Consider the following 23,819-nt stretch of genomic DNA (forward strand, 5'->3'; position numbering starts at 1 on the left):
TTTAGTGAAGCAGCTACTGAAATTAAGGATGTTATGTTCAGCTGTTTGTTGTGACACATGGTGGTCTATTTTGGTCTTGGCCACATTTTGGTAGAGGCCATTCTTCCGGTGGACAGCTGGTTGGCAGTCATAGCAATGTAAAAAGCTGTGCAATGTCCTAGGGATTAATTATGCCTGCCTGCGACTTAGTATGTTATGTTTACGATAAGCAGCAATCTATCTTTTTCTACATTGTTGATATTCCTACCTGGAGTTTCCATTGTTATATTTTACATAATTTTGTCTGCTAGTCCTCCACCCTAACAAACAAATATGTGGCATGAAGAGTAACCAAACGATGTCTCTCTCTTTGTGAATGAAAAGAAGTCAGGACTTATGCTGAGTACTAAAATATTTTTCTGTTAATTCACAACACAGTGTAAAAACGGCCATCTCACATGGACAATTTAAATGTATAAACAAAAATACAGTTTTGTGAAAAAGAACTTCAAGTGGTTATAACACAGGTTTCATTCAGAATGTGACTGAAACTTAATTGGATAAAACAACTTTTTTGACACATCCACAAAAGATTTATTCACGAACAAATACTTGAAAAATTGTTTCTTGTAACATAATGGACTCTTTCTTATGTCTTATATGCATTTCGTCTTATTTACAACTTCTTTTTACTTTGTAATTATCTTCCTAGTGAGAGACTGTAGTGATTCGAAAATTTCTGTGTAAATTCTAGAACCACTCGGCCTTCTACTGTCTCAAACACATGATATTCTAGATACGAGTGTGGGATGGTAGAATGCTACCTACTGTGCGTCACATGTTTGTGTGTGCAGGCTCAAAATCAGCTGCAGGATGAAAGTAGACACGGCGGTTGAACGGCTCCGACAAGTATCTGTCGGGCAAGCCACAGCTGTTTAATATGTTTGTAAGGAAGAACCATGGAGTTTTTATTCTGCTCTGTGCTTATTATGTCATTGACTATTGTTAATAATAACAAGGACAGTTGAAAAAGTACTCTTATATACTCTTGACTCAGCCTTGGTAGAGGCAAGACGTTTTTTCAGTATCCTTTTTCGAAAGTCATGGTGTCTAAGCAGACTTTCTTTCGAATGTAAATCATTTTGTTTCTAATGTTCGAAGGTATGAGGTACTTACAGAAAGTTGCATATGTATGTTGAAAGTGTGAATTATGTTGTGCATGGAAGTCAAATACATTGTTAGCTGGCAAAAAGGAAAGTTTGTATGTCTACTCATTTTATAAGTAGAAAGAGGCTTAAAAGTTCCTGTACCTTGTGCTATTCGACAGAGAAGAAGTCAAGAGATTTTCCAACAGCTGACTATCCCTTAAAGAAGAAGGGTTGCAAAATTCCAAGTAAGTCACCTCTTAAAGATGTGGAATGTGGTTTGTGGAAATAAATCAGTATAACCCACACCCACACACACCCACACTCACAGAATGTTAGAAGATGGCGACCTGTGTGAAAGGACTGAGAAAACAGGAATTTTCAGTCAAAAATGAGAAAAGAAGCTGTTATGTGTTACCATAGCAACCAAACATAGTAAGACAAAGGATTTACTCCATAACACTGGAATATGTTCAAGTATCAAATGGAGCAAAATCTGAATGAAAAACAGTGAAGACATGAAAAATCCACAACGTTAAAACAGCAAAGAAGATCTTACATCGGACGCCACCACTCACCAGCTGCTGTTCACTGGTGCTGACCTGCCTCCACATGCGCTCAACTACGCTATGAGAATTCTACACTGGGTGACTGTGAAACAAATTCATTACTTTAGTACAAATTGGTAAAAGATACTGCTGAGTGAACTTTATTTGTGAAGTTATCATATTTAAAGTTAGTTTTAAATGCTTACAAGAGCTAAAGCATACAAGAGTATGGAAAATATACAACAGGTTGGAGACACTCAAGAACCGGCTATGGCCATGAAAGTTAACAAAGAAGTGCCTGACTGGGCTGAGTTGGTGAATTTAATCAAAGCTCAGAGTGTGACTCTAAGTCAATTAAATACCAAAGGTGAAGCTTTAAATGCTCAAAGTGCTAGGTTTGGTAAATTCTCAATTAAATGTTCACAGGGAAACTAAATATTCAAATGACAAATTTAGATTTGTTAAGTGCCAAGGTCGACTCTCAAAGAGAAGAATTTAGTAATCTGTGTGAAGGCATGGGCACTTTGAAGACAGTTCAATGCTATAAGTACGAAGTTAGAGAATTTAAAAGTAGATCTAAAGAATGAGTTGACAAACTCTTTAACTACTCATATAAATCATGTGGTTATTGACCTTAGTCAGAAACAGAACTATAACTTTCAGGATTTGTCAAAAAGGTTAGAACTTAACATTGAGAACAAATGTAATAATGCAGAATCCAAACTTTTTGAAAAGTTAGGCTCTTTTGAAAATGTGTACAATATTAAGTATAATGATGTAAAACATGGGTTGTATACTTTGCAAGAGAGTGTAGATAAGCAGAATGAGTTAATGCCAATCATTCATTCTGCAAATTACTGGTGTCAGTACACGGGTAGACAATGTACGAGGGTCACTCCAAAAGAAATGTATGCTATTTTTTTTTTAAATCCACCTTTTATTCTACATGTTTGAAAGTTTTACAGTGTGTAGATACATCCTTTAGGAACAATATTTTCATTTCTCCACATAATTTCCATCCCTCTCAACTGTCTTATGCCATCTTGGAACCAGCACCTGTATACCCGCACGGTAAAATTCTGGACCAACCTGTTGGAGCCACTGTTTGGCAGTGTGCACAAGGGAGTCATCATCTTCAGACCTTGTTCCATGAAGAGAGTCTTTCAGTTTCCCAAAGAGATGATAGTCACATGGAGCCAGGTCAGGACTTTAAGGCGGGTGTTTCAGTGTTGTCCATGTGAGTTTTGTGATCGCTTCCATGGTTTTTCGACTGACATGTGGCCGTGCATTGTCATGTAACAGCAAAACATCATACTTTTGCCGATGTGGCTGAACACAACTCAGTCGAGCTTGAAGTTTCTTCAGTGTCGTCGCATATGCATCCTGAATTTATGGTGGTTCCACTTGGCATGATGTCCACAAGCAAGAGTCGTTCAGAATCAAGAAACACCATAGCCATAACTTTTCCAGCAGGAGATGTGGTTTTGATTTTTTTTTTCTTGGATGATTTTGCATGGTGCCACTCCACTGATTGCCTCTTTGTCACTGGTGAAAAATGATGCAGCCATGTTTCATCACCTGTCACAATTCTTCCAAGAAATTCATCTCCACCATTCTCGTACTGTTCCAAAAGTTCGCTGCATACTGTTTTTCTTGTTTCTCTGTGAGCCACTGTCAACATCCTGGGAACCCACCTGGCATGAACCTTTTTTAACGCCAACACTTTCAGTTTTCTGCAAACACTTAATTCCCCTATCCCAACGTAGCGTGACAATTTGTTCACTATGATGTGTCTGTCAGCAGTCACCAATTTGTTAACTCTCTGCGTGTGCAGTACGAGGTCTGCCACTGTGAGGACAATCCTCAATATTGCCGTGCCCACTTTCATCACGTAACCTGCTTGCCCACCGACTAACTGTATTGGGATCGACAGCAGCATTTCCATACACTTTTTTCAACCTCTTGTGGATGTTTCCCACTGTCTCGTTTTCACATCACAGGAATTCTATGACAGCATGTTGCTTCTGATGACCGTCAAGTGTAGCAGCCATCTTGAAGACATGCTGTGGCGGTGCCACTCACAGGAACAGGTTGAGCTAAGTTTGAAAACAAGCGGGAAGGATGTATCTACACACTGTAAAACTTTCACACATGCAGAATGAAAACTGTATTTTTACAAAAATAGTGTTCATTTCTTTTGGAGTGACCCTCGTTGAAAGGAATTTCAAAGAGAAAATGGCTAACTCTGATATTATAAATGCAATTAGTTTGACGGAACAATCTGGGGAAATTATAGATCAAAAAGTTACCGAGAGAATAACATCCAGGAACGTATTGCCTATTCCTTCTTCCGAACTCACTGATGCCAGGAAGGGTATAGAAGACCTGTGGAGAGAATTGAAGCTTATTCGAGACAAAGTAGAAAAAAGGGTAACTTCACGTAATGTGGTATTAACTAGTGAAGTGGTGAATGATTGGCAGTGGGGAGCTAATTCAAGGTTATCTAGACAATGCCCTAAATTTAAGCCAGATGGATATGTACATCCAACCCATTTCTTAAAAAGGGAAGATTCTAAGAAGATTGAATTTGCTGGGGGTACCTTCTCAGGAAAGTCTCAGAATGGGTTACAGTAAATATTGAGAATTTTTTCTCTTGGAAAGACTTTCAAAAGAAATTTAAAGAAAATTACTGGTCTGCCAGTGTACAAGAATAGTTAATATCAGATCCATGGGATTTGGGCAGAGTCATCTATCCCCCAGTGACGTTAACATTCTGAGACAATGGGTGAAGTGATGACCGTTGGATCCTGAGTTGTTTTCGGTGTTTCTTCCAAAATAGTTTTCCTGCACCGAATTCCTTTAAAATCTAAAACTATCCTATATTCTTATTGCTTTAAAAAAAGAAAAGAAAAACTGAATATGACCATAAAATAGAGACCAACTTAAGAGAATCACAGGAAAAAAGTGATATCTAGGTGAAATAAACTGAATAAAGTACCGTCTTTGTAGAAAATGTAATATGATGTGACTAATTGAACAATTGTTATACCAAAGTGTACAGCTTTTCTATTTTGTATAGAGCATTTTATACCTTTTATGAGATGTGATATAGAGGGGAGGGTTTGTATAAATTTTGAAAGGAGTGGGTATAGTAGCTAAAAGCTTGATTTACAAGAACAGATAAATCACAACTAACACAAAACACACATCACACCTTTCAAACAACCCTCATAAACAAGTGTACCTGATTCTTCTCCATTTGCCATTTCCATAGGGTGGCTAGGATTTCCTTTGGGCACCTCCAGGGTGAAGGTTGGACAAGTCTGTTCTGATGATTTAACACCAAACCTCCTCTGGCGTCTCACTCAAGTACCTGAGAGGTAAGGATCCTAGGGTAGGGGGGTGGGAAGGGTTTAGGGGGGTGGGAAGGGTTTCCTGTCTTTGGAGCTATCTTCTTTCTCTTCTTCGATCCTAGCAACCACATCTATTTTTTCTTTCTTACTTCTCATCTTGAGGATCTGTCTATCTTTTCCCTCTTTCCATATTCATAAACTTCTATCGCTGAAGTCCTACCTTATTTCCATGGTTACTAATAACCTACATCTTATCTTTAGATATGAAGGCCGAAGAATCAGACTGCACGAATACACATTCACATATACACTTCTACGCAAACATTAAATTATATAAGACAAAGTCTGTCACGATTTGAGAACTGCCAGGTGTTGTAGGGGAAAAAGGTGTGTACATAGGGAATTATGCGCATGTATATGGGGAGTTGTGATGGTTCTACCTCAAATATACATATGGAGAAGTGCCCATACATAACGAACAACTATAAAATAGTAATGAGTAATGGATAAATAAGAGAGAGGCATGAGCAAAGAAAGAAAATCAATGCAGGAGTAAAATTAGTCAGGTTGATCATTAAGCAATGTCAGTCCAATAAAAACTCTGATGAATTGAAGGATAGTGGGATGTAAGTAGTATATATAGACATAATATCTATTGAAAGAATAGAAGTTGATAAGTAGAGGAGGACTCTAGGAAGTGAATGATATATTAAAGAATGAATGCAGAGTTTAAAATAGATATATAGCTTTAGCAGAAGATACTTAATTATGGTATACATATAAATGTATACTAGGGTAATGAATCATAAGGCCTACTCAGAAAGGATAAGGGAGGCATACCCCACATTCACTACATATAAAGGGCTGACATACCTATTTGAAGACAGGATTATCTGTGGCCTAAAAAATAGAGATGTTTTGTAAGGGGCGTACCTACCAGAATGGAAAGAGGAAGTGCTCTCATAAGGTCAACCAATAAGCAAGGGATAGGTGCTGATCCTAGGAGAAGGGAAAAGGGGACAGTATCGTGACAAAAGTCAAAACATTTTATAGGAATTATTCTGGAAAGTGTAAATTCTATGAATGACTAGCATTATTATGTTTCATGGAAGTAAATGAGTGTCAAAAGAACACTTTCATGTCACTCAGAGCTCCTCCAAGCTACAGCTAATGAAAATAGTACATACTAGGAAAAAGGTAGTACAAAAAGATAACAATAGGAAATAGATTACTCATGTGTGATAAACACCTGAAGCTTTTGATTGAAAAAGGAAATAAAGAAAAGAAAACCATCCTCACAATTCCTAAATATTAGTAAAGCTGACTAAAACCACGAGTAAATGCTCATGTCTTAATACCAAAGTAAAATAAGAAAAGAATAGAGAAACAATAAGCGAAAGATTGTTCCAGAGAGGACGGAGAATTGTTATGGAAAGGAGAGATATGTATATAAACCTATGTAAAAAAATGTATACTGTTAAGATATGAGATGTTATTATGAGTGATATTACTTGCTTAATGGTTATGTATAAAACATTGTGTGTTCGATCTGGGGGGGGGGGGGGATATGTAGTGATTCGAGAATTTCTGTGTAAATTCTAGAACCACTCAGCCTTCTACCGTCTCAAACACACAATATTCTAGATATTAGTGTGGGATGGAAGAATCCTACCTACTGAATGTCACATGTTGGTGTGTGCAGGTTTAAAATCAGTCGTGGGAAGAAAGTAGACGCGGTAGTCATATGGCACTGACAAGTATCTGTCGGGCAAGCCATAGATGTTTTATTGTGTTTGTAAGGAAGAACCATGGAGTTTTTATGCCTCTCTGTGCTTATTGTGTCATTGATTATTGTTAATTGTAACAAGAACAGTTGAAAAAGTACTCTTATAGACTCTTGACTCAGCCTGCCTTGGTAGAGGCAAGACATTTTTTCATTCTCCTTTTTTGAAAGTCATGGTGTCTAAGCAGACTTTCTTTCGCATGTAAATCATTTTGTTCCTAAAGTTTGACAGCACAAGGTAGCTACAGAAAGTTGCATGTGTATGTTGAAAGTGTGAATTATGTTGTGCATGAAAGTCAAATACATTGTTAGCTGGCGAAAAGGAAAGTTTGTATGTCTACTCATTTTATAAGTAGAAAGAGGCTTAAAAGTTCCTGTACCTAGCGCTACTCAATGGAGCAGAAGTCAAGAGATTTTCCAGCAGCTGACTATCCCGTAAAGAAGAGAGGTTGCAAAATTCCGGGTAAGTCTCCTCATAAAGAAGAGGAATGTGGTTTGGGGAAATAAATCAGTACAACCCATACCCACACTCACACTTTAAGTCATCAGAACATTAGAAGACAACAATGTCATTTACTCCTTTTACTCTTGGACATTTAAAATTTTGATTACAAATTTTTATGTGTAATCTTTACAAATGACATTATCAATCAACAGTTACACAAAAATGTTATCTGCTTGAAAATTTATATTTTTTATTTAAATTTTCTTAACATTTTCATGCAAAAATAAGTTTTTCAAGAACAAATGTTTCCACTCATTTGATATTATCATGACAAAGGATTTTCCACATTCAAATGCTATCAATAAAGTTCAAATAGCAATTTATTTGTTTTCAGGGCTCTCGGGTGTCCAGCCGGATGCGATCATTGAAGTCTCACGATATTTCGGTGAATAACCTTTCCGCCATCTGATTTTGCAATCCTAACAATGAACAGGTTGTTAGGGTCTTTGGCATGTACCACTATGCAGTATTTTTGTTTTCATTATGGTTTGTGATATAATATAAAAATGAACAGTGTTTGTCACTCTATAGTATGAATTGGAAATAAATTACCAAATGTAGAAATGAGTCATAAAATTTCAGCCTTGTCTATCCAGCAAACCTGGACAGTTATCAAACCCCTGGACATTGATGCCATTAACAAGTTAAGTACATGATTATACTTATATGTAAGGATACCTTTCTTAAAAATTATTTACTTTCATTGCACATAAAATGGTTAAGATTTGGAAGCAATACTACCTAAAATTAATATCTGCAATGTTGAAAATTATGAGAGGATCTTTATAAGTGCCTTAAACACTATGCCGTCTTGCACAATTTGTACACTTGAAGAATGGAAACATGTTACCTGAATCAGTGTGTCATGGTACTCCAGTATCAGCACAAAAATTTTATATCAACAAAAATAATCAATTGTATAAAAAATCTACTCACCTTGCAGCAGTAGGAGGAAACACATGTATCAGTTATGGAAATATGGAAGATTTTGGAGCCAGGTACCCTTTCTTCTGAAAGATGGGTTGAAGACATAGGAAGAAAGATAAAGGAAAAAACTGTTGAGGTTTACCAAATGGGCAGAGTTATGAAAAAGTTACCCAAAACCATAGGTCAGGGCATACTTACCAGATGGGGTGAAGGAAAGACTGATTGTTGGGGACCACACCAGATGAGATTTGAAAACCTGAAAGCTAAAAGGTGGAAGATAGAGTAGTAAGCATGACAGAGATTACAGAACCCTGTGCAAGTGTTAATAAGAGCTGAAAGCTAAGTGCATTATATGTGATAGACAGGTGATGTGCGGGAGGGGGGTGGGTGCGTGAGTGGGTGGGTGGGTGGAGATGTAGGGGAAGACAGGTCAGAAAATAAAAGACATAGAAAAATAAAAGGGAGCAAAGAAGAGTAATAGTTACTGAAAAGAAATACTGAGATTGAAGAAATTAATGTAACAGTGCTTACATAACAGCTGGTACATGACATGTTGTATTGCAGGTGGCTATCTTTCTGATAGCTACACCAACAATCAAAGGGAGCACCACTTGTGAAATGACACACGTTGTGTACCAGCTGTTATGTAAATACTGTTTGGCCTTCTACATTGGTATGACTACCACCAAGTTATCAGTTAGGATGGATGGCTATAGCCAGAGGGTGTACACTAGTAACACACAATATCCTGTTGTAGAGCAAGCTCTGCAGTCATGACCTCAGTACCTGTGCAATCTGGATCCTTCCCCCTGACACCAGTTTCACAGAACTCCATAGGTGGGAACTGGCATTACAAAATGTCCTTGGATTCTCACCAACCACCTGGCCTAAACTTGCATTAATGTATTTGGTCTCAGCATTTATTTTCAGTAACAATTCCTTTCCTTCAGTCCCTTTTAGTTTTCTATATATGACGGGGTTAAAGCTGAAGTGGTGTAAATCACGTTTTTAAAAATTATTGACTTAAGTGCTGCAATACAATTTTGAAATATAGATCTGTTAAATGGAAGAATGGTGTAACTCACAGTTTTGTTCTTACCCCCATAGATGGCATTAGCAGTTTCACTTGTGAATGAAACGGCCGCTTTGTTTACAGGCATTGTGGTGCAAGTCTGACTTACGCCATTATTCCTCTAATTGCTTCTAAGGTGTGCTTTTGTACTGTGTAGTTTACGTGTTTTGGTGAAGATGGATCCTCAATTTGATGAAGACACAAGTAGTGAACCCAGTATATTGCAAAATGCAGGTTCTAGTGATGATTATGATCCTTCGGAGAATGAAATTTTTGGTTCTTCAGGTAAGTTTAACTCACGTAGTCTATCATTTGGCCAATTGCGTTAGTAACACATTATCATGTCTTTGAAGTTTAACAATGACTGGCCTATAAACGTAATTTCACTGAAAATAATAGCAATCTACAAGGACACTGTCAGTTAAAACCCACCTAAAGTGAGTAAGCTCTTGTCTCTTAGTTTGAACATTAGACAAAGTTGAAAACAACCTGTTGATATTTCATACAACCTAGTTAAATTAAAGGAACTTAACCTACCTTGAATTTTGGAAGTGAATCGACCATGTTGATGGATCTTGTCAAGAATCCAATATAGACAATAGTCATAAGCCATTAATATTAATATTTTTATCGTTATGTGAATCACAAATGATACAGATCGAGTAAGCCTCAGCTTCTCGCTGCCACTCAGACGTAGAGTAACCATCTGTAACAATGCACAACTTACAGTATTCTGATGTTACTTCTTATAATTAATGCTGTTTTGCTATTTCTTTTTGTGCTCTCTCTATGTCCCCCCCCCCCCCCCCCCCTCCATCAGTGACTACCATTGTCACAACTATTGCCCATCTCTGGGATCTAACATCAGCAGCACCCAATCTCAGACTTTTTCAACCTGTAAAATATGTTAGGACATGGTCGTGAGGACAATGGGTGCCAAAGCTGAGGTTAGGAAGTAGGAGAATATTAGTACTGGATATTGTGTTACTGATTTCTTTTATGCTGGCAATGGAAAGTAATCAGAGAAGGTCAATATAAGGTTCTCCTTAAAAAAACTACCGTCAGAAATGAACATTATCAGTTGCTCACAGAGTCAATCAGAATGATCAGTATAATATGGCAAAGTATTGTATGTTATTGGTCTTTTTTAAATCTTTTTCTGTACATGAAGTGCAGGAGATACAGGACAAATCAAGTTATCTATGAGACACACGTCAAAAAAAGTTTTGCATCACCTCTGTTCCGAGAGTTCCGGAACCTGAATAGAAAATTGGAACATAGATCAACATAAACATCATTTCTGCCCCGTTTATTGCTCATGAAAACCACACATTGCATGTTGTACCACCATACAGTGAGACCTTCAGAGGTGGTGGTCCAGACTGCTGTAAACACCAATACCTCTAATACCTAGCAGAATGTCCTCTTGCATTGGTGTATGCCTGTATTCGTCATGGCATACTATCCACAAGTTCATCAAGGCACTGTTGGTCCAGATTGTCCCACTCCTCAATGGCGATATGGTGTAGATCCCTCAGAGAGGTTGGTGGGTCATGTCATCCATAAACACCTCTTTTCAATCTATCCCAGGCATGTTCAATAGGGTTCACATCTGGAGAACATGCTGGCCACTCTAGTCAAGCGATTTTGTTATCCTAAAGGAAGCTATTCACAAAATGTGCAATATGGGGGCACAAATTGTCGTCCATGAAGACGAATGCCTCACCAATATGCTTCCAATATGGTAGCACTTTCGGTTGGAGGATGGCATTCAAGTATTGTACAGCCATTATGCCTTTCGTCACCACCAGCGAAGCACGTTGGCCCCACATAATGCCACCCCAAAACAGCAGGGAACCTCCACCTTGTTGCACTCACTGAACAGTGTGTCTAAGGCGTTCAGCCTGACTGGGTTGCCTCCAAACATGCCTCCAACGACTGTCTGCTAGAAGGCATATGCGACACTCATCAGTGAAGAGAACATGATGTCAGTCCTGAGCGGTCCATTCGGCATGTTTTTGGGCCCATCTGTACCATGCTGCATGGTTTCGTGGTTGTGAAAATGGACCTTGCCATATACGTCAGGAGTGAAGTTGTGCATCGTGCAGCCTATTGCACACAGTTTGAGTCGTAACACAATGTCCTGAGGCCACACGAAAAGCATTCTTCAACATGGTGGCATTGCTGTCAGGGTTACTCTGAGCCACAATCCATAGGTAGCAGTCATCCACTGCAGTAGCAGCCCTTGGGCAGCCTGAGCGAGGCATGTCATCGACAGTTCCTGTCTCTCTGTATCTCCACCATGTCCGAACAACATCACTTTGGTTTACTCCGAGACACCTGGACACTTCCCTTGTTGAGAGCCCTTCCTGGCACAAAGTAACAATGTGGACACAATCGAACCGCAGTATTAGCCATCTAGGCATGGTTGAACTAAAGACAACATGAGCCATGTACCTCCTTCCTAGCGGAATGACTGGAACTGATCGGCTGTGGAACCCCCTCCATCTAATAGGCGCTGCTCATGCATGGTTGTTTACATCTTTGGGTGGGTTCAGTGACATCTCTGAACAGTCAAAGGGACTGTGTTTGTGATACAATATCCACAGTCTATGTCTGTCTCCAGAAGCTCTGGGAACCAGGGTGATGCAAAACTTTTTTTGATGTATGTATGATATGATGGGTCCATCTTTCCGGATGACAATATGAATACATTTTTAAAATAGAGAATAGTGACAATTAAACATTTTTACAAATATTTTACAGTATATTATCTTAACAATGTTAGTAATAAATCTTTACTTTTTTCATTAAGTAGGTACTTGACATTTGCCACTCTACAGCACACACCCACAAGAGAAAAATTGTACTTGGATGCTAATAAAATAAGAAATACTTATAAAGTATTAAATTTAAGGATCAATAGCAACTACAAAGTCACTATACCACAGTGCTTTATGGCTTAAAAAATTGATCTACACTGTATCGACACTTGTTTAAAATGTCCAGTTACATTGCTATGGAATGCATGATTTTTGTATTCTTTAAAATGGTTGGGCAATTTCGTGTAAACCTTTCCATTTTGCTTCACTTTCATATATGAACATTCTGTACGCAGTTGCAACTTCTTCCAGATACTGTATGTGTGAACATCCTGGTTGTGCAGTAGAGTGCAGCTCAATTGCAGGGAACCTTTCCAATCATAGCAGGACATTTGACTCTATGGTACTAGATTTCCCCCATAAAAGCCATGGTCAGTATCCTTTTAACAAAACAAGACTGTAATGGGTAAAGACACTGGGTTTAGGATGATAGTGAAAGGAAACACACCAAATGTAACCGTATTCTGTTCTCTAAGAAGTGATTTTCAGTCAGATCTGACAATGAGCTCATTTACATTTAGGAAGTGTGTGGAGCACAGATAAGTTTCAGATTCATTTGAGGAATATCCTAATATCATGGTGGCAGACTGACATATGTAGGTATTAGAAAAGGCAGATGAATGGCTGTCTATGCTATTTGAATCTATTTTTTATGGCTCAAAAATTTAGGGATGAGATTCTGCAACTTGTCACATGATGATGTGGTAGTGGAGATAGATGATAGTGCGCACTGTCATAGAGTTCATATGGTGATGAAATTGTCACTAATATATGGATATCAATTATACAACTAGTGTGTTCCATGAATTGAAACCTACTGAATATTTTGTAATTCACTTTAAAACATATTAAGGTTATGCAAGCATCTCCTACAATTGTTCCAGAGCGGGAGAGTCCTTTTGAGGAGCCTTAGGCCCTCAACTCTTCATTAATTATCTTACAGTATCCATGTCACACAGCACTGTCCACATAACATTAGTTGGAACAATAATTGTCGCTTTACATTTTCCTGATCTATTTTAGGAATCTAAAAATTATCCCCTCATATTCTGAGGCACATAGATGACAATTAAGGCACATTTCAACAAATGTATTAAAATCTTCTCCTTGATAGTGTACAATTTAATGTCTGATCCAGCATGGTATGTTGGCAGAAAGCTCACTTTCTGACAGTCTTTTCGTTCTGTTTATCTGCGACTAAGCATCTACATCTACATCTACATCTATACCCTGCAAACTACTGTGTGGTGCATGGCAGAGGGTATGTCCCATTGTACCAGTTATTAAGGTTTCTTAAGGTTTCTTCCTGTTCCATTCATGTATGCAGTGTGGGAAGAAAGGTTGTTTCAGTGCCTTTGTGCATGAAGTAATGATTCTAATCTTATCCTCATGATCCCTCTGTGAGCAATACATGAGGGATTGTAGTATATCCCTAGAGTAATCATTTAAAACCAGTTCTTGATACTTTGTTAATACATATTTATTTTATTTTATTTACACGTCAAGTTCCGTAGGGCCAAATTGAGAAGCAAATCTCCAAGGTCATGGAACGTGTCAGTACATGAGATTACAACGTACAAGTAATAACAGATAAATATTAATGTTCACGAACCTGAAAAAAGTCAGTCCATAAGTGTAAGTAAACACTATCAGCAGTACAATAAGAATCAGCTTACTTTTTCAAGAAACTCCTCGACAGAATAGAAGGAGTGACCCATGAGGAAACTCTTCAGTTCCAATTTGAAAGCATGTGGATTACTGCTAAGATTTTTGAATTCGAGTGGCAGCTTATTGAAAATGGATGCAGCAGTATACTGCACACCTTTTTGCACAAGAGTTAAGGAAGTCCGATCCAAATGCAGGTTTAATTTCTGCTGAGTATTAACCAAGTGAAAGCTGCTTATTCTTGGGAATAAACTAATATTGGTAACAAGAAATGACAATAAGGAATATAAATACTGAGAGGCCAAAGTCAAACTACCCAGACTTGTGAACAGAGGTCGAGAAGAGGTTCATGAACTCACGCCACGTATTGCCCGAACTGCCCATTTCTGAGCCAAGAATATCCTTGTAGAATAGGATGAGTTACCCCAAAATATAATACCATATGACATAAGCCAATGAAAATAAGCAAAGTAGACTGATTTTCGTGTCAAAGTATCACTCACTTTTGATACCGTTTGAATAGTAAAAATGGCAGTATTAAGTCTTTGAACAAGATCCTGAACATGGGATTTCCACGACAGCTTACTATCTATCTGAACACCTAGAAATTTGAACTGTTCAGATTCACTAATCATATGCCCGTTCTGTGAAATTAAAACATCAGGTTTTGTTGAATTGTGTGTTAGAAACTGTAAAAACTGAGTCTTACTGTTAATTAACGTTAGTTTATTTTCTACAAGCCATGAACTGAGTTTATGTACTGCACTATTTGAAACCGAGCCAATGTTGCACACAACATCCTTTAATACCAAGCTAGTGACATCAGCAAGCAGAAATATTTTAGGGTTCCCTGTAATACTAGAGGCATATCATTTATATAAATAAGGAACAGGAGCGGCCCCAACACTGATCCCTGTGGCACCCCCCCACTTGACAGTACCCCACTCAGATCCCACATCACAGCCGTTATCAACATTGTGAATAATGACCTTTTGCTGCCTGTTGCTAAAATAAGAGGTGAACCAATTGTGAGCTACTCCCCATATTCCGTAATGGTCCAACTTCTGGAGCAATATTTTGTGATCAACACAATCAAATGCCTCAGTTAAATCAAAAAATACGCCAAACATTCGAAACTTTTTGTTTAGCCCTTCCAGTACCTCACAGAGAAAAGAGAATATAGCATTTTCAGTTGTTAAACTACTTCTAAAGCCGAAATGTACATTTGATAGCAAATCGTATGATATAAAATGATCAATTATCCTTACGTAAACAGCCTTTTCAATAACTTTTGCAAACACTGAATGGCATAGAAGTATGTCTAAAATTATCTACATTATCCCTTTCTCCCTTTCTATAAAGTGGTTTTACTACTGAGTACTTTAATCACTCAGGAAACTGACCATTCCTAAAGGAAACATTACAAATATGGCTAAATACAGGGCTAACATGTGCAGTACAGTACTTTAAAATTCTGCCGAACACTCCATCATAACCTTGAGAGTCCTTAGTCTTCAGTGATTTAATTATTGACTCAAAAAATGGTTCATGTGGCTCTGAACACTATGGGACTTAACAGATGAGGTCATCAGTCGCCTAGAACTTAGAACTACTTAAACCTAACTAACCTAAGGACATCACACACATCCATGCCTGAGGCAGGATTTGAACCCGTGACTGTAGCAGTTGCGTGGTTACAGACTGAAGTGCCTAGAACCACTTGGCTTATTGACTCAATCTCCCTCTTGTCTGTATCACAGAGGACTATTGCAGACATCAACCTCGGAAAGGCATTTGCCAAGAAAGTTATATGATTTTCTGTAGAAATTAAATTTTATTTAATTCACCAGCAATGCTCAGAAAATGATTGTTAAATACTGTACATATATCTGATTTATCGGTAACAGAAATATTTTTACTGCAAACTGACTTTATATCGTCGACCTTGTGCTGCTGACCAGACACTTCCTTCACAACTGACCATATGGTTTTAATTTTATCCTGTGAATTAGCTATTCTATTTGCATACCACATACTCTTTGCCTTCCTATTAACATTTTTAAGCACCTTACAATACTGTTTGTAATGGGCTACTGTAGCTTGATTGTGAGTACTTATAACATTTTGATATAATCCCCACTTTGTTCTACATGATATCCTTATCCCACTAGTCAGCCACCCGGTTGGTTGTTTTGGGGAAGGAGACCAGACAGCGAGGTCATTGGTCTCATCAGATTAGGGAAGAATGGGGAAGGAAGTCGGCTGTGCCCTTTGAAAGGAACCATCCCGGCATTTGCCTGGAGCGATTTAGGGAAATCACGGAAAACCTAAATCAGGATGGCCGGACGCGGGATTGAACCGTCGTCCTCCCGAATGCGAGTCCAGTGTCTAACCACTGCGCCACCTCACTCGGTCTCAGCCACCCGGGCTGCCCATTACTGCTAGTACCCTGTTTAGAATGTTCTAATGGAAAGCAACTCTCAAAGAGCATGAGAAATGTGTTATGGAAAGCGTTGTATTTATCATCTATGTTATCGGCACTATAAACATCCTGCCACTCTTGTTCCTTGACAAGTTTTAAAAAGCTATCTATTGCTGTTGGATTAACTTTCCTACATAGTCTGTAATTAAATGTGATTTTGTTTGAGTACTAAAACCTTTTACTGTTAAAATTTGTGCATCATGGTCTGAAAGGCCATTCACACTTTTACTAACAGAATGCCCATCCAATAATGAAGAATGAATAAAAATATTGTCTATGGCTGTGCTATTGTTCCCCTGCACCCTCGTGGGAGAAAACATAGTCTTCATCAGATCATATGAATTTATGAGATCTACCAACATCCTTTTTCTTGCGCCATCATACAAAAAATTTACATTGAAGTCACCAGATATAACTAATTTCTGGTACTGCCTACAAAGTGAGTCAAGAATCCTCTCTAGCTTGAGCAGAAATGCTCTGAAGTCAGAGTTAGGGGACCTATAAACAACAGCAATAGGGAGTTTAGTTTCACTAAATTCAACTGCCCCTGCACAACATTCAAATATCTGTTCAGTGCAGTGCCATAATACGCCTATGGACTCAAATGGAATACTGTTTTTTACATACATAACCACTCCTCCATCCCGCAAGGAGCTCGATTGGAACTTCCTTCCTGGAGGACATACCATTGTCCTTCTAAAGAAGAAAGGAGACTTGGTCTAAAAGAAGTAACAAACAAGTGGTTGTAGTCTTACCTGGAAAACAGGGTGCAGAAGATAGAGATAGTGCACACATCTGCTCATGATAAATTTCTAGTGAAACAATTGTTGGACAAGAAACACATAAACATGGTTGTTCTGCAGAGTAGTGTATTGGGTCTAAATCTGTTCTTAATATATAGCAATAACTTTCCACTTAGTACAAGACACAGAGAAAAAGTTCTCTTCGCTGATGACAGTAACATCATAGTTACTGATAAAACACCAGAACTCCCTTTTAGAGAAAGCAAAGAAACTCTCAAAGATGTTTATGATTGGGCAGTGTGCATACAGTCCTTAAAGTACTATTAAATGAAACCATCAGAAGGTGTTAGGTCAGGCGACGCAGGGCACCAGTCAGGTGACGTGGGGCACCACGAAACAGAACCAGATCATTTTCACCACTGCCCAAACCAGCAATATGAAAGTTTGTCATTTATGAAACATTGATGCTCCAATGAAGGGATGCCTTATCTTGTTTTAAGATGAAATCAGCAGCTAGTTGTGGAAATAACCACAACTGCAACATATTGAGGTAAGAGGTTCCATCACAGTCTTCACAGAGATGATAAATGGCCCTTTTATATTATTTCACAGAATGCAGTTAATCTTAACATACAAATCAGGCAGATGAGGTGTCCAAGTAAGGCAGAAACACACTATTAACACTCACTGGGTTAGCTATAAATTTGATCAAGGATTTGGAATCACAAAGTGCATCATTCACCAAGTGAGCATAGTAGAACAGAAAGAAGGATGACACAAAAACTTTAAAGTCTCTTGGGCCTGCAGCCAGACTGATTGATCATTGCAGAATGAATTTTTGACAGTGTAACTTGCCATTATCATCAGGTAACTCCTGCTGACTGACATTCTGGACCAGAAGGAAAAATGTATAGGTGAACATTAATAAAGCTGACAAACTGCAGAGATGGATTAATGACTGGAAATAGAGGAAGGAAGATCCTATGAACATGTGCCCAGAAATAGACAGTGTGTGTTCAATGACAACAAATCATCCCAGAACACAGTAAAGAGCTGCACTGCATCCATGTTACAACAGACGTTCAAAGTAGCCTCCACAAAATTGCAGGTGGTAGGGAAAGTAGTGATTGTCATGCAGGATACACATAATCGTACTTCGGCTTACACTATGTTGGCAGCCACTTGCCTGGAGCAAGTTCTAGGATTTGTCTCAATATCCTGTAGAACCTGGTCCTCCAAATTTGATGTACACAAAGTCTGCTGCCTCCCTGCAAATTTGTCTTTCTGAAAGGACCCATGATCACACAATAGCCTAAGAAGGGTTTGAAATGTTATGTGAAGTGGTTGGTGTCTGTGATGGTACTAGTTTTTGTATAGCTGTGCTGCCTCTTGATCATTTCCATCTGCTTGACTGTACACTACACCATCTCGGCTTATTCCCAACATGAGTATGCTGCATCAATCACATAGCCTGCAACACACAAAGAACATAGGCACTTGGACAGGTGTATGTGTGTGTGTGTGTGTGTGTGTGTGTGTGTGTGTGTGTGTGTTAAACCTGGGACCTAGAAATGATGGAGAGGCTTCATCCCACTGTAGCCCTCAGTGGTTCACAACCCACAGCAGGCCACAGCAGTCCACCCACCCTACTGCCACCCCACAACATAACCCCCCCCCCCAGGAACGTCTTGTACCAGATGAGTGTAACCCCAGATGTTTGCGTGGTAGAGTAATGATGGTGTACACGTACATGGAGAGACAGTGTTTATGCAGCAATCGCCGACATAGTGTAACTGATGTGGAATAGAGGGAACTAGCCCGCATTCACCGAGGCAGATGGAAAACTGCCTTAAAAACCATCCACAGGCTGGCTGGCACACCGGCCCTCCACACTAATCCATGGGACGGATTTGTGCCGGGGACTGGCATGCCTTTCTGCTCAGGAAGCAGTGTGTTAGACTGCGTGGCTAGCCAGGCAGGCTTGGTCAGAGGTACTGCAATTCATCAGCACCATCTACCGTGCCAATGATGCATTTCTGGACACATGTTCATATTAATTTTTTTCCTCCATTCCCAGTTAGGAATCCATCCTTGCAGTTTGTCAGTTTTATTAATGTTCACCCTGTATATACCAATCGACTCCCTCCCTCCATTGACCCCGTGTATGTACTGCACGATGTGCCAGCCACTGTGGTGGGGATAGGTCATGCTTGGGAGCTGAGTGGAAGTCCTCAGTCGCACTCCACATTCACAATGCTCTGTGTTCCATTTCCTCTCCTTCTGGAGAATTTTCAGTGTCGAGATTCATGCATGACTAAGCTGAAATCCATTGTCCTTGTTGATGAGATTTGTACCCAGATTTTGATAGCCTCCTTGTATACACTATCCCAACAGTGGGATGTTTTGTGCAGAATTCTTGTGTCTTCATATTAACTTCTGTGGTTCGTTTCAAGGCAGTGTTCAACAATTGCTGAATTTGTGGTCTGCTGGAGGTCAGTGTGCTATTTGTGTTCCATGTACCTTTCTTCAAATGTGCGAATGGTTTGTCCAACATGTGCATTCCTGCACTTGCATAGTATGTAATACACTCCATATTTCTAGAGTACGAAGTTGTCTTTTACTATCCCTAAAAGGGATTTGGTCTTTGCCAGTCAGTAGGACACACATGTGATATTCTGTCACTGTAAAATTCTACCACCTTTTCCAGATACGTTGCCCTCAATGGATTTAGGGCTATCTTTTTCGGCTGATCTTCATCAGGTGTTGGCTTTGGTGTTGTCTTTTACTTGAAGATGTGTTGAATTTGGCAGTCATTACAGCCATTTTTCCTGAGATGGATCAGTTTTGGTTTTAGACTTTCTTTGTGGGAGATCACATGAGCTCTGTGGACCAGTATGTTTATATCTTCCTCCCTTTGTGAGGGGTGGTGACAGCTAGAGGCATAAAAGTACTGGTTAATGTGGATTTTCTTCTAATAGACACTGTGTCTCAGGGTTCCATCTGGCTTTCTCCACACCAGAACATCCAAGAATGGCTGCTGACAGTTTTGCTCCATCTCCATGGTGAACTGAATTTGGTTGTGGAGAGAGTTCAGGTGGTGCAAGAAAATTTGAATCTCATTTTTCCCAAGAGGCCAAATGATGAACATATCATCAACATATCTGTAAAAGGCTGTCGGTTTTAATGGTGCTGCACCCAGCACCTTGTCCTCAAAGTCTTCCACGTACATATCAGCCACCACAGGTGACAGGGGACTATCTATAGTCACGGCATCAGTCTGTTCATAGCAATGTCCACCAAAAAGAAAATATGTGGACACAGGCACAAAATTGAAAATTTGGTGAATGAGGGCCCAAATTTCTTTTCCATAAGTTCCAGTGACTCCTTGAGTGGAACTTCGGCGAAAAGCGGCACAATGTCGAAACTGACCATGAGATCTGAGCTGGCCAGTCTGAGTTTCTGTAGCCTGTCTGCAAACTGAGCTGAGTTCTTGATGTTGTGCTCACATTTTCCACATGGACTCAAAACTAATGACAATTATTTTGCAAGGTGGTATGTTGACGCTCCTATTGCACTCACTATGGGTCTTAGAGGTGTGCCCTGTTTGCTTATCTTTGGAAGCCTAGAGCCTAGGTGGTGCAGCAGCATGTGGCCGAAATTCATTCAGGGAGGAAGGGAGGGGGGGAGGGAGGGAGGAAGAGGGGGGAGGGAGAGGAGACAGAGAGAGAGAGAGAGAGAGAGAGATTTTTTTGGGGGAGGAACGGTGCTGAATTTTGAACAAAGAATGAAGCACAGAGGGGGCTATAGAAGAGAAAGAAAGTATGTGAGAACTGGTAATATAGGATGAGTTGGAAAGAACATTAATTCAACAAAATTCAATTAAATTAAATGTTGAAGAAAAGCTAAAGCTTGCACACATTGTATAGAGTTAAGTTGCAGCACCCCTTTCTTAATTTGCATGTTATTTTTTTACCTGAAATTGGCTAACATCAATGCTGTTGATGAAACAATTGTAATGCAGGACTATTAACAGAGAGAAATCACATTCACTCTGGTGTCCACGTTGGGACTTATAAATGGAATAAGAAGTAACTCTCAGTTCCTGTTACATGTAAGTTGTATGGCAAGACTATATGGCAGCAGGTATACAAATATACCTGATTTTGTGTATTGAACATTTACTAGGTTAGCATCCAGCTTTCAGGTTTGTACACTGGCCAAGATTTGACTACTGAACTGTTACGGATCAAATTATGTGTTGTAACAGAGTCAACTACTTCACTAATGAAGTATCACACTGATGCTCTTCATGATAACTTTTACCCTGATTATTTTCTTACAGTTGCCTTCTCATATGCTCCTGAAGCTGTGGACTTGCTACGGCATACCATGCCCTGTACCATGTGATTTCCTTTGCAGCTACAGAGGGTCGAGGGCTCTAAGAGACCTCACATCTACATCAATGTACTACAAGATGATGAAGCTGCTTCTTCTCTCTGTATTTTGTTGCTCTTATATACGAGGTGTGGCTAGAAAAAAACCGGACTAGTACTGGTGAAACAGTAAAACGAATGCAATAAGGCTGAAAGTCGCGTGGCCTGTCACGTGACTCTCGCTCCACCTACTGCTCGAGTTTCATCTGCCTCCTGCACTCAGTCTGCCCGTGGCGTCTGTTTTAAGTAGTTGACGTTTTGTCTGTGCTTCGGAAAATGTTGAGTGTACAGAAAGAACAGCATGTTAACATCAAATTTTGTTTCAAACTAGGAAAATCTGCAAGTGAAACGTTTGTAATGTTACAACAAGTGTACGGCGATGATTGTTTATCGCGAACACAAGTGTTTGAGTGGTTTAAACGATTTAAAGATGGCCGCGAAGACACCAGTGATGACACTCGCACTGGCAGACCATTGTCAGCAAAAACTGATGCAAACATTGAAAAAATCGGTAAACTTGTTCGACAATATCGCCGTTTAACAATCAGAGCAGTGTCTGAGTTAACAGGAGTTGACAAGGAAAGTGTTAGGCAGATTCTTCATGAAAGTTTCAACATGAACAAAGTGTGTTCAAAAATGGTTCCAAAGTGTCTCACAATTGAACAGAAGGAACGCCGAAGAATGATTTGTTCTGACATCCTGGAAAACATTGAAAGTGATCCCACCTTCTTAGAAAATGTTATTACTTGCGATGAATCGTGGTTTTTTACCTACGATCCCGAAACTAAATGCCAATCGATGCATTGGAAAACTCCTGGTTCTCCACGACAAAAAAAAGCACGAATATCAAAATCGAAATTCAAGGCAATGATGATTGTTTTTTTTTTACATCAAAGGGATGTGCACATTGATTGGGTACCAGAGGGACAAACAGTGAATCAGCATTAGTACATTAGCGTCCTGGCCACCCTACATGAGCGAGTACGGAGAAAACGGAACGATTTGTGGAGAAAAAAGTCATGGATCCTTCACCAAGACAATGCCCCAGCTCACAGTGCGTTGTCAGTGAAGACGTTTTTGGCAAAACACAACATTCCCATCTTAGATCATCCACCCTACTCACCTGATTTGGCCCCCTGTGACTTTTTTCTTTTCCCTAAAGTCAAGTCAGCTTTGAAAGGAACTAGATTTGAGACTGTTGAAGCAGTAAAAGAAAAAGCGACGGAAGTAATGTATGGACTTACCGAAAATGATCTGCAGCATTGCTATGAACAGTGGAAAATTCGTATGGAACGGTGTAGAGACCGAGGAGGAGAGTACATTGAAGGAGATAACATGAAATTGTAAATAATTGTAAATAAATGTTTTTTCCAGCATCAGTCCGGTTTTTTTCTAGCCGCACCTCGTAACAATTACAATGTTTGTTGAACAGATCCATTATTTATCAGAACAACATCACCGATTCAAATCTCGCAACAGAACAGAAGAGAATGACATTTCTCTTCAGGTTCGTTCAGCTATTTATGGGTGTTCTCATTGAAGGCAGCACCTCTTGTTTGCTGCCTTCCAAAACAACGCCAAGCCATGACGCCAAACCATAAGTGACCCCTTTACAGCAGGTAAAGACACTGTCACACCTAGGTAATGTTCTCTGCTCGTGTGTTTTTCTCCAATTCTGTACAATCAGCAAGCCAACAGGTGTACAATGGAAAGTTCTCTGCATGATAACTACATAAACATTTTTACACAAACATTTTTCACCTGAAGGCGATAAGGCGATACAGAGGTGGAATTACCTGTTACATCACATTATGACTTCACAGGTGTAGATGGAGGATAACATTATTGTTGCAGTGTAGGAACTATTTCTGCATTGATTAGTATTATCCCCTTTTTCTTTAACTCAACAAACTGAAAGAATGATCAATCACATTCACAGAAAGTGACTGTCTACACAAGAAATCTTTAAACTATATTGTAGTAAAATTTAATTTTTATAGAAGTTACCGTAATGTATTTCCTCTTTTCACGATTTTTTAATGGAAGTATGGTTTCATGACCTAACCTAGAACGGTTCTCATCCAGTTTGTAGAATTGCTTTGTTATATACCGGTTGTCATATTTATCATTGGTCATATACTTCCTCCAGTAATACACTGCTCTGTAAGAAATAAAAAGTCATGGATAAATTAGATCAAAATATTTTATTGCATCTGGAAAATATGTAGATGTAGAAGCAGAAAGAAAAATTTGCAAACTACAAAGTATTTCAACAGATATTAGTTAAAGGTACTTTTCATTC

The 23,819-nt window shown here is 39.2% G+C and overlaps 1 protein-coding gene across 1 annotated transcript in view; it reads right to left on the reverse strand.

The window, feature by feature from the left end:
* LOC126236889 (DC-STAMP domain-containing protein 2) overlaps window positions 1-23,819 on the reverse strand; it is a 291,191-nt gene that overhangs the window by 106,426 nt on the left and 160,946 nt on the right. Inside the window, exons 8-9 of the mRNA XM_049946567.1 lie at window positions 23,525-23,678; window positions 9,850-10,018 (exon numbers count right to left, since the gene is read on the reverse strand). Coding sequence (XP_049802524.1) covers window positions 9,850-10,018; window positions 23,525-23,678 — 323 coding nt within the window. The remainder of the gene's footprint in view (window positions 1-9,849; window positions 10,019-23,524; window positions 23,679-23,819) is intronic.

Source organism: Schistocerca nitens, chromosome 1, assembly GCF_023898315.1.
Source record: "Schistocerca nitens isolate TAMUIC-IGC-003100 chromosome 1, iqSchNite1.1, whole genome shotgun sequence".
Classification (NCBI taxonomy): domain Eukaryota; kingdom Metazoa; phylum Arthropoda; class Insecta; order Orthoptera; family Acrididae; genus Schistocerca; species Schistocerca nitens.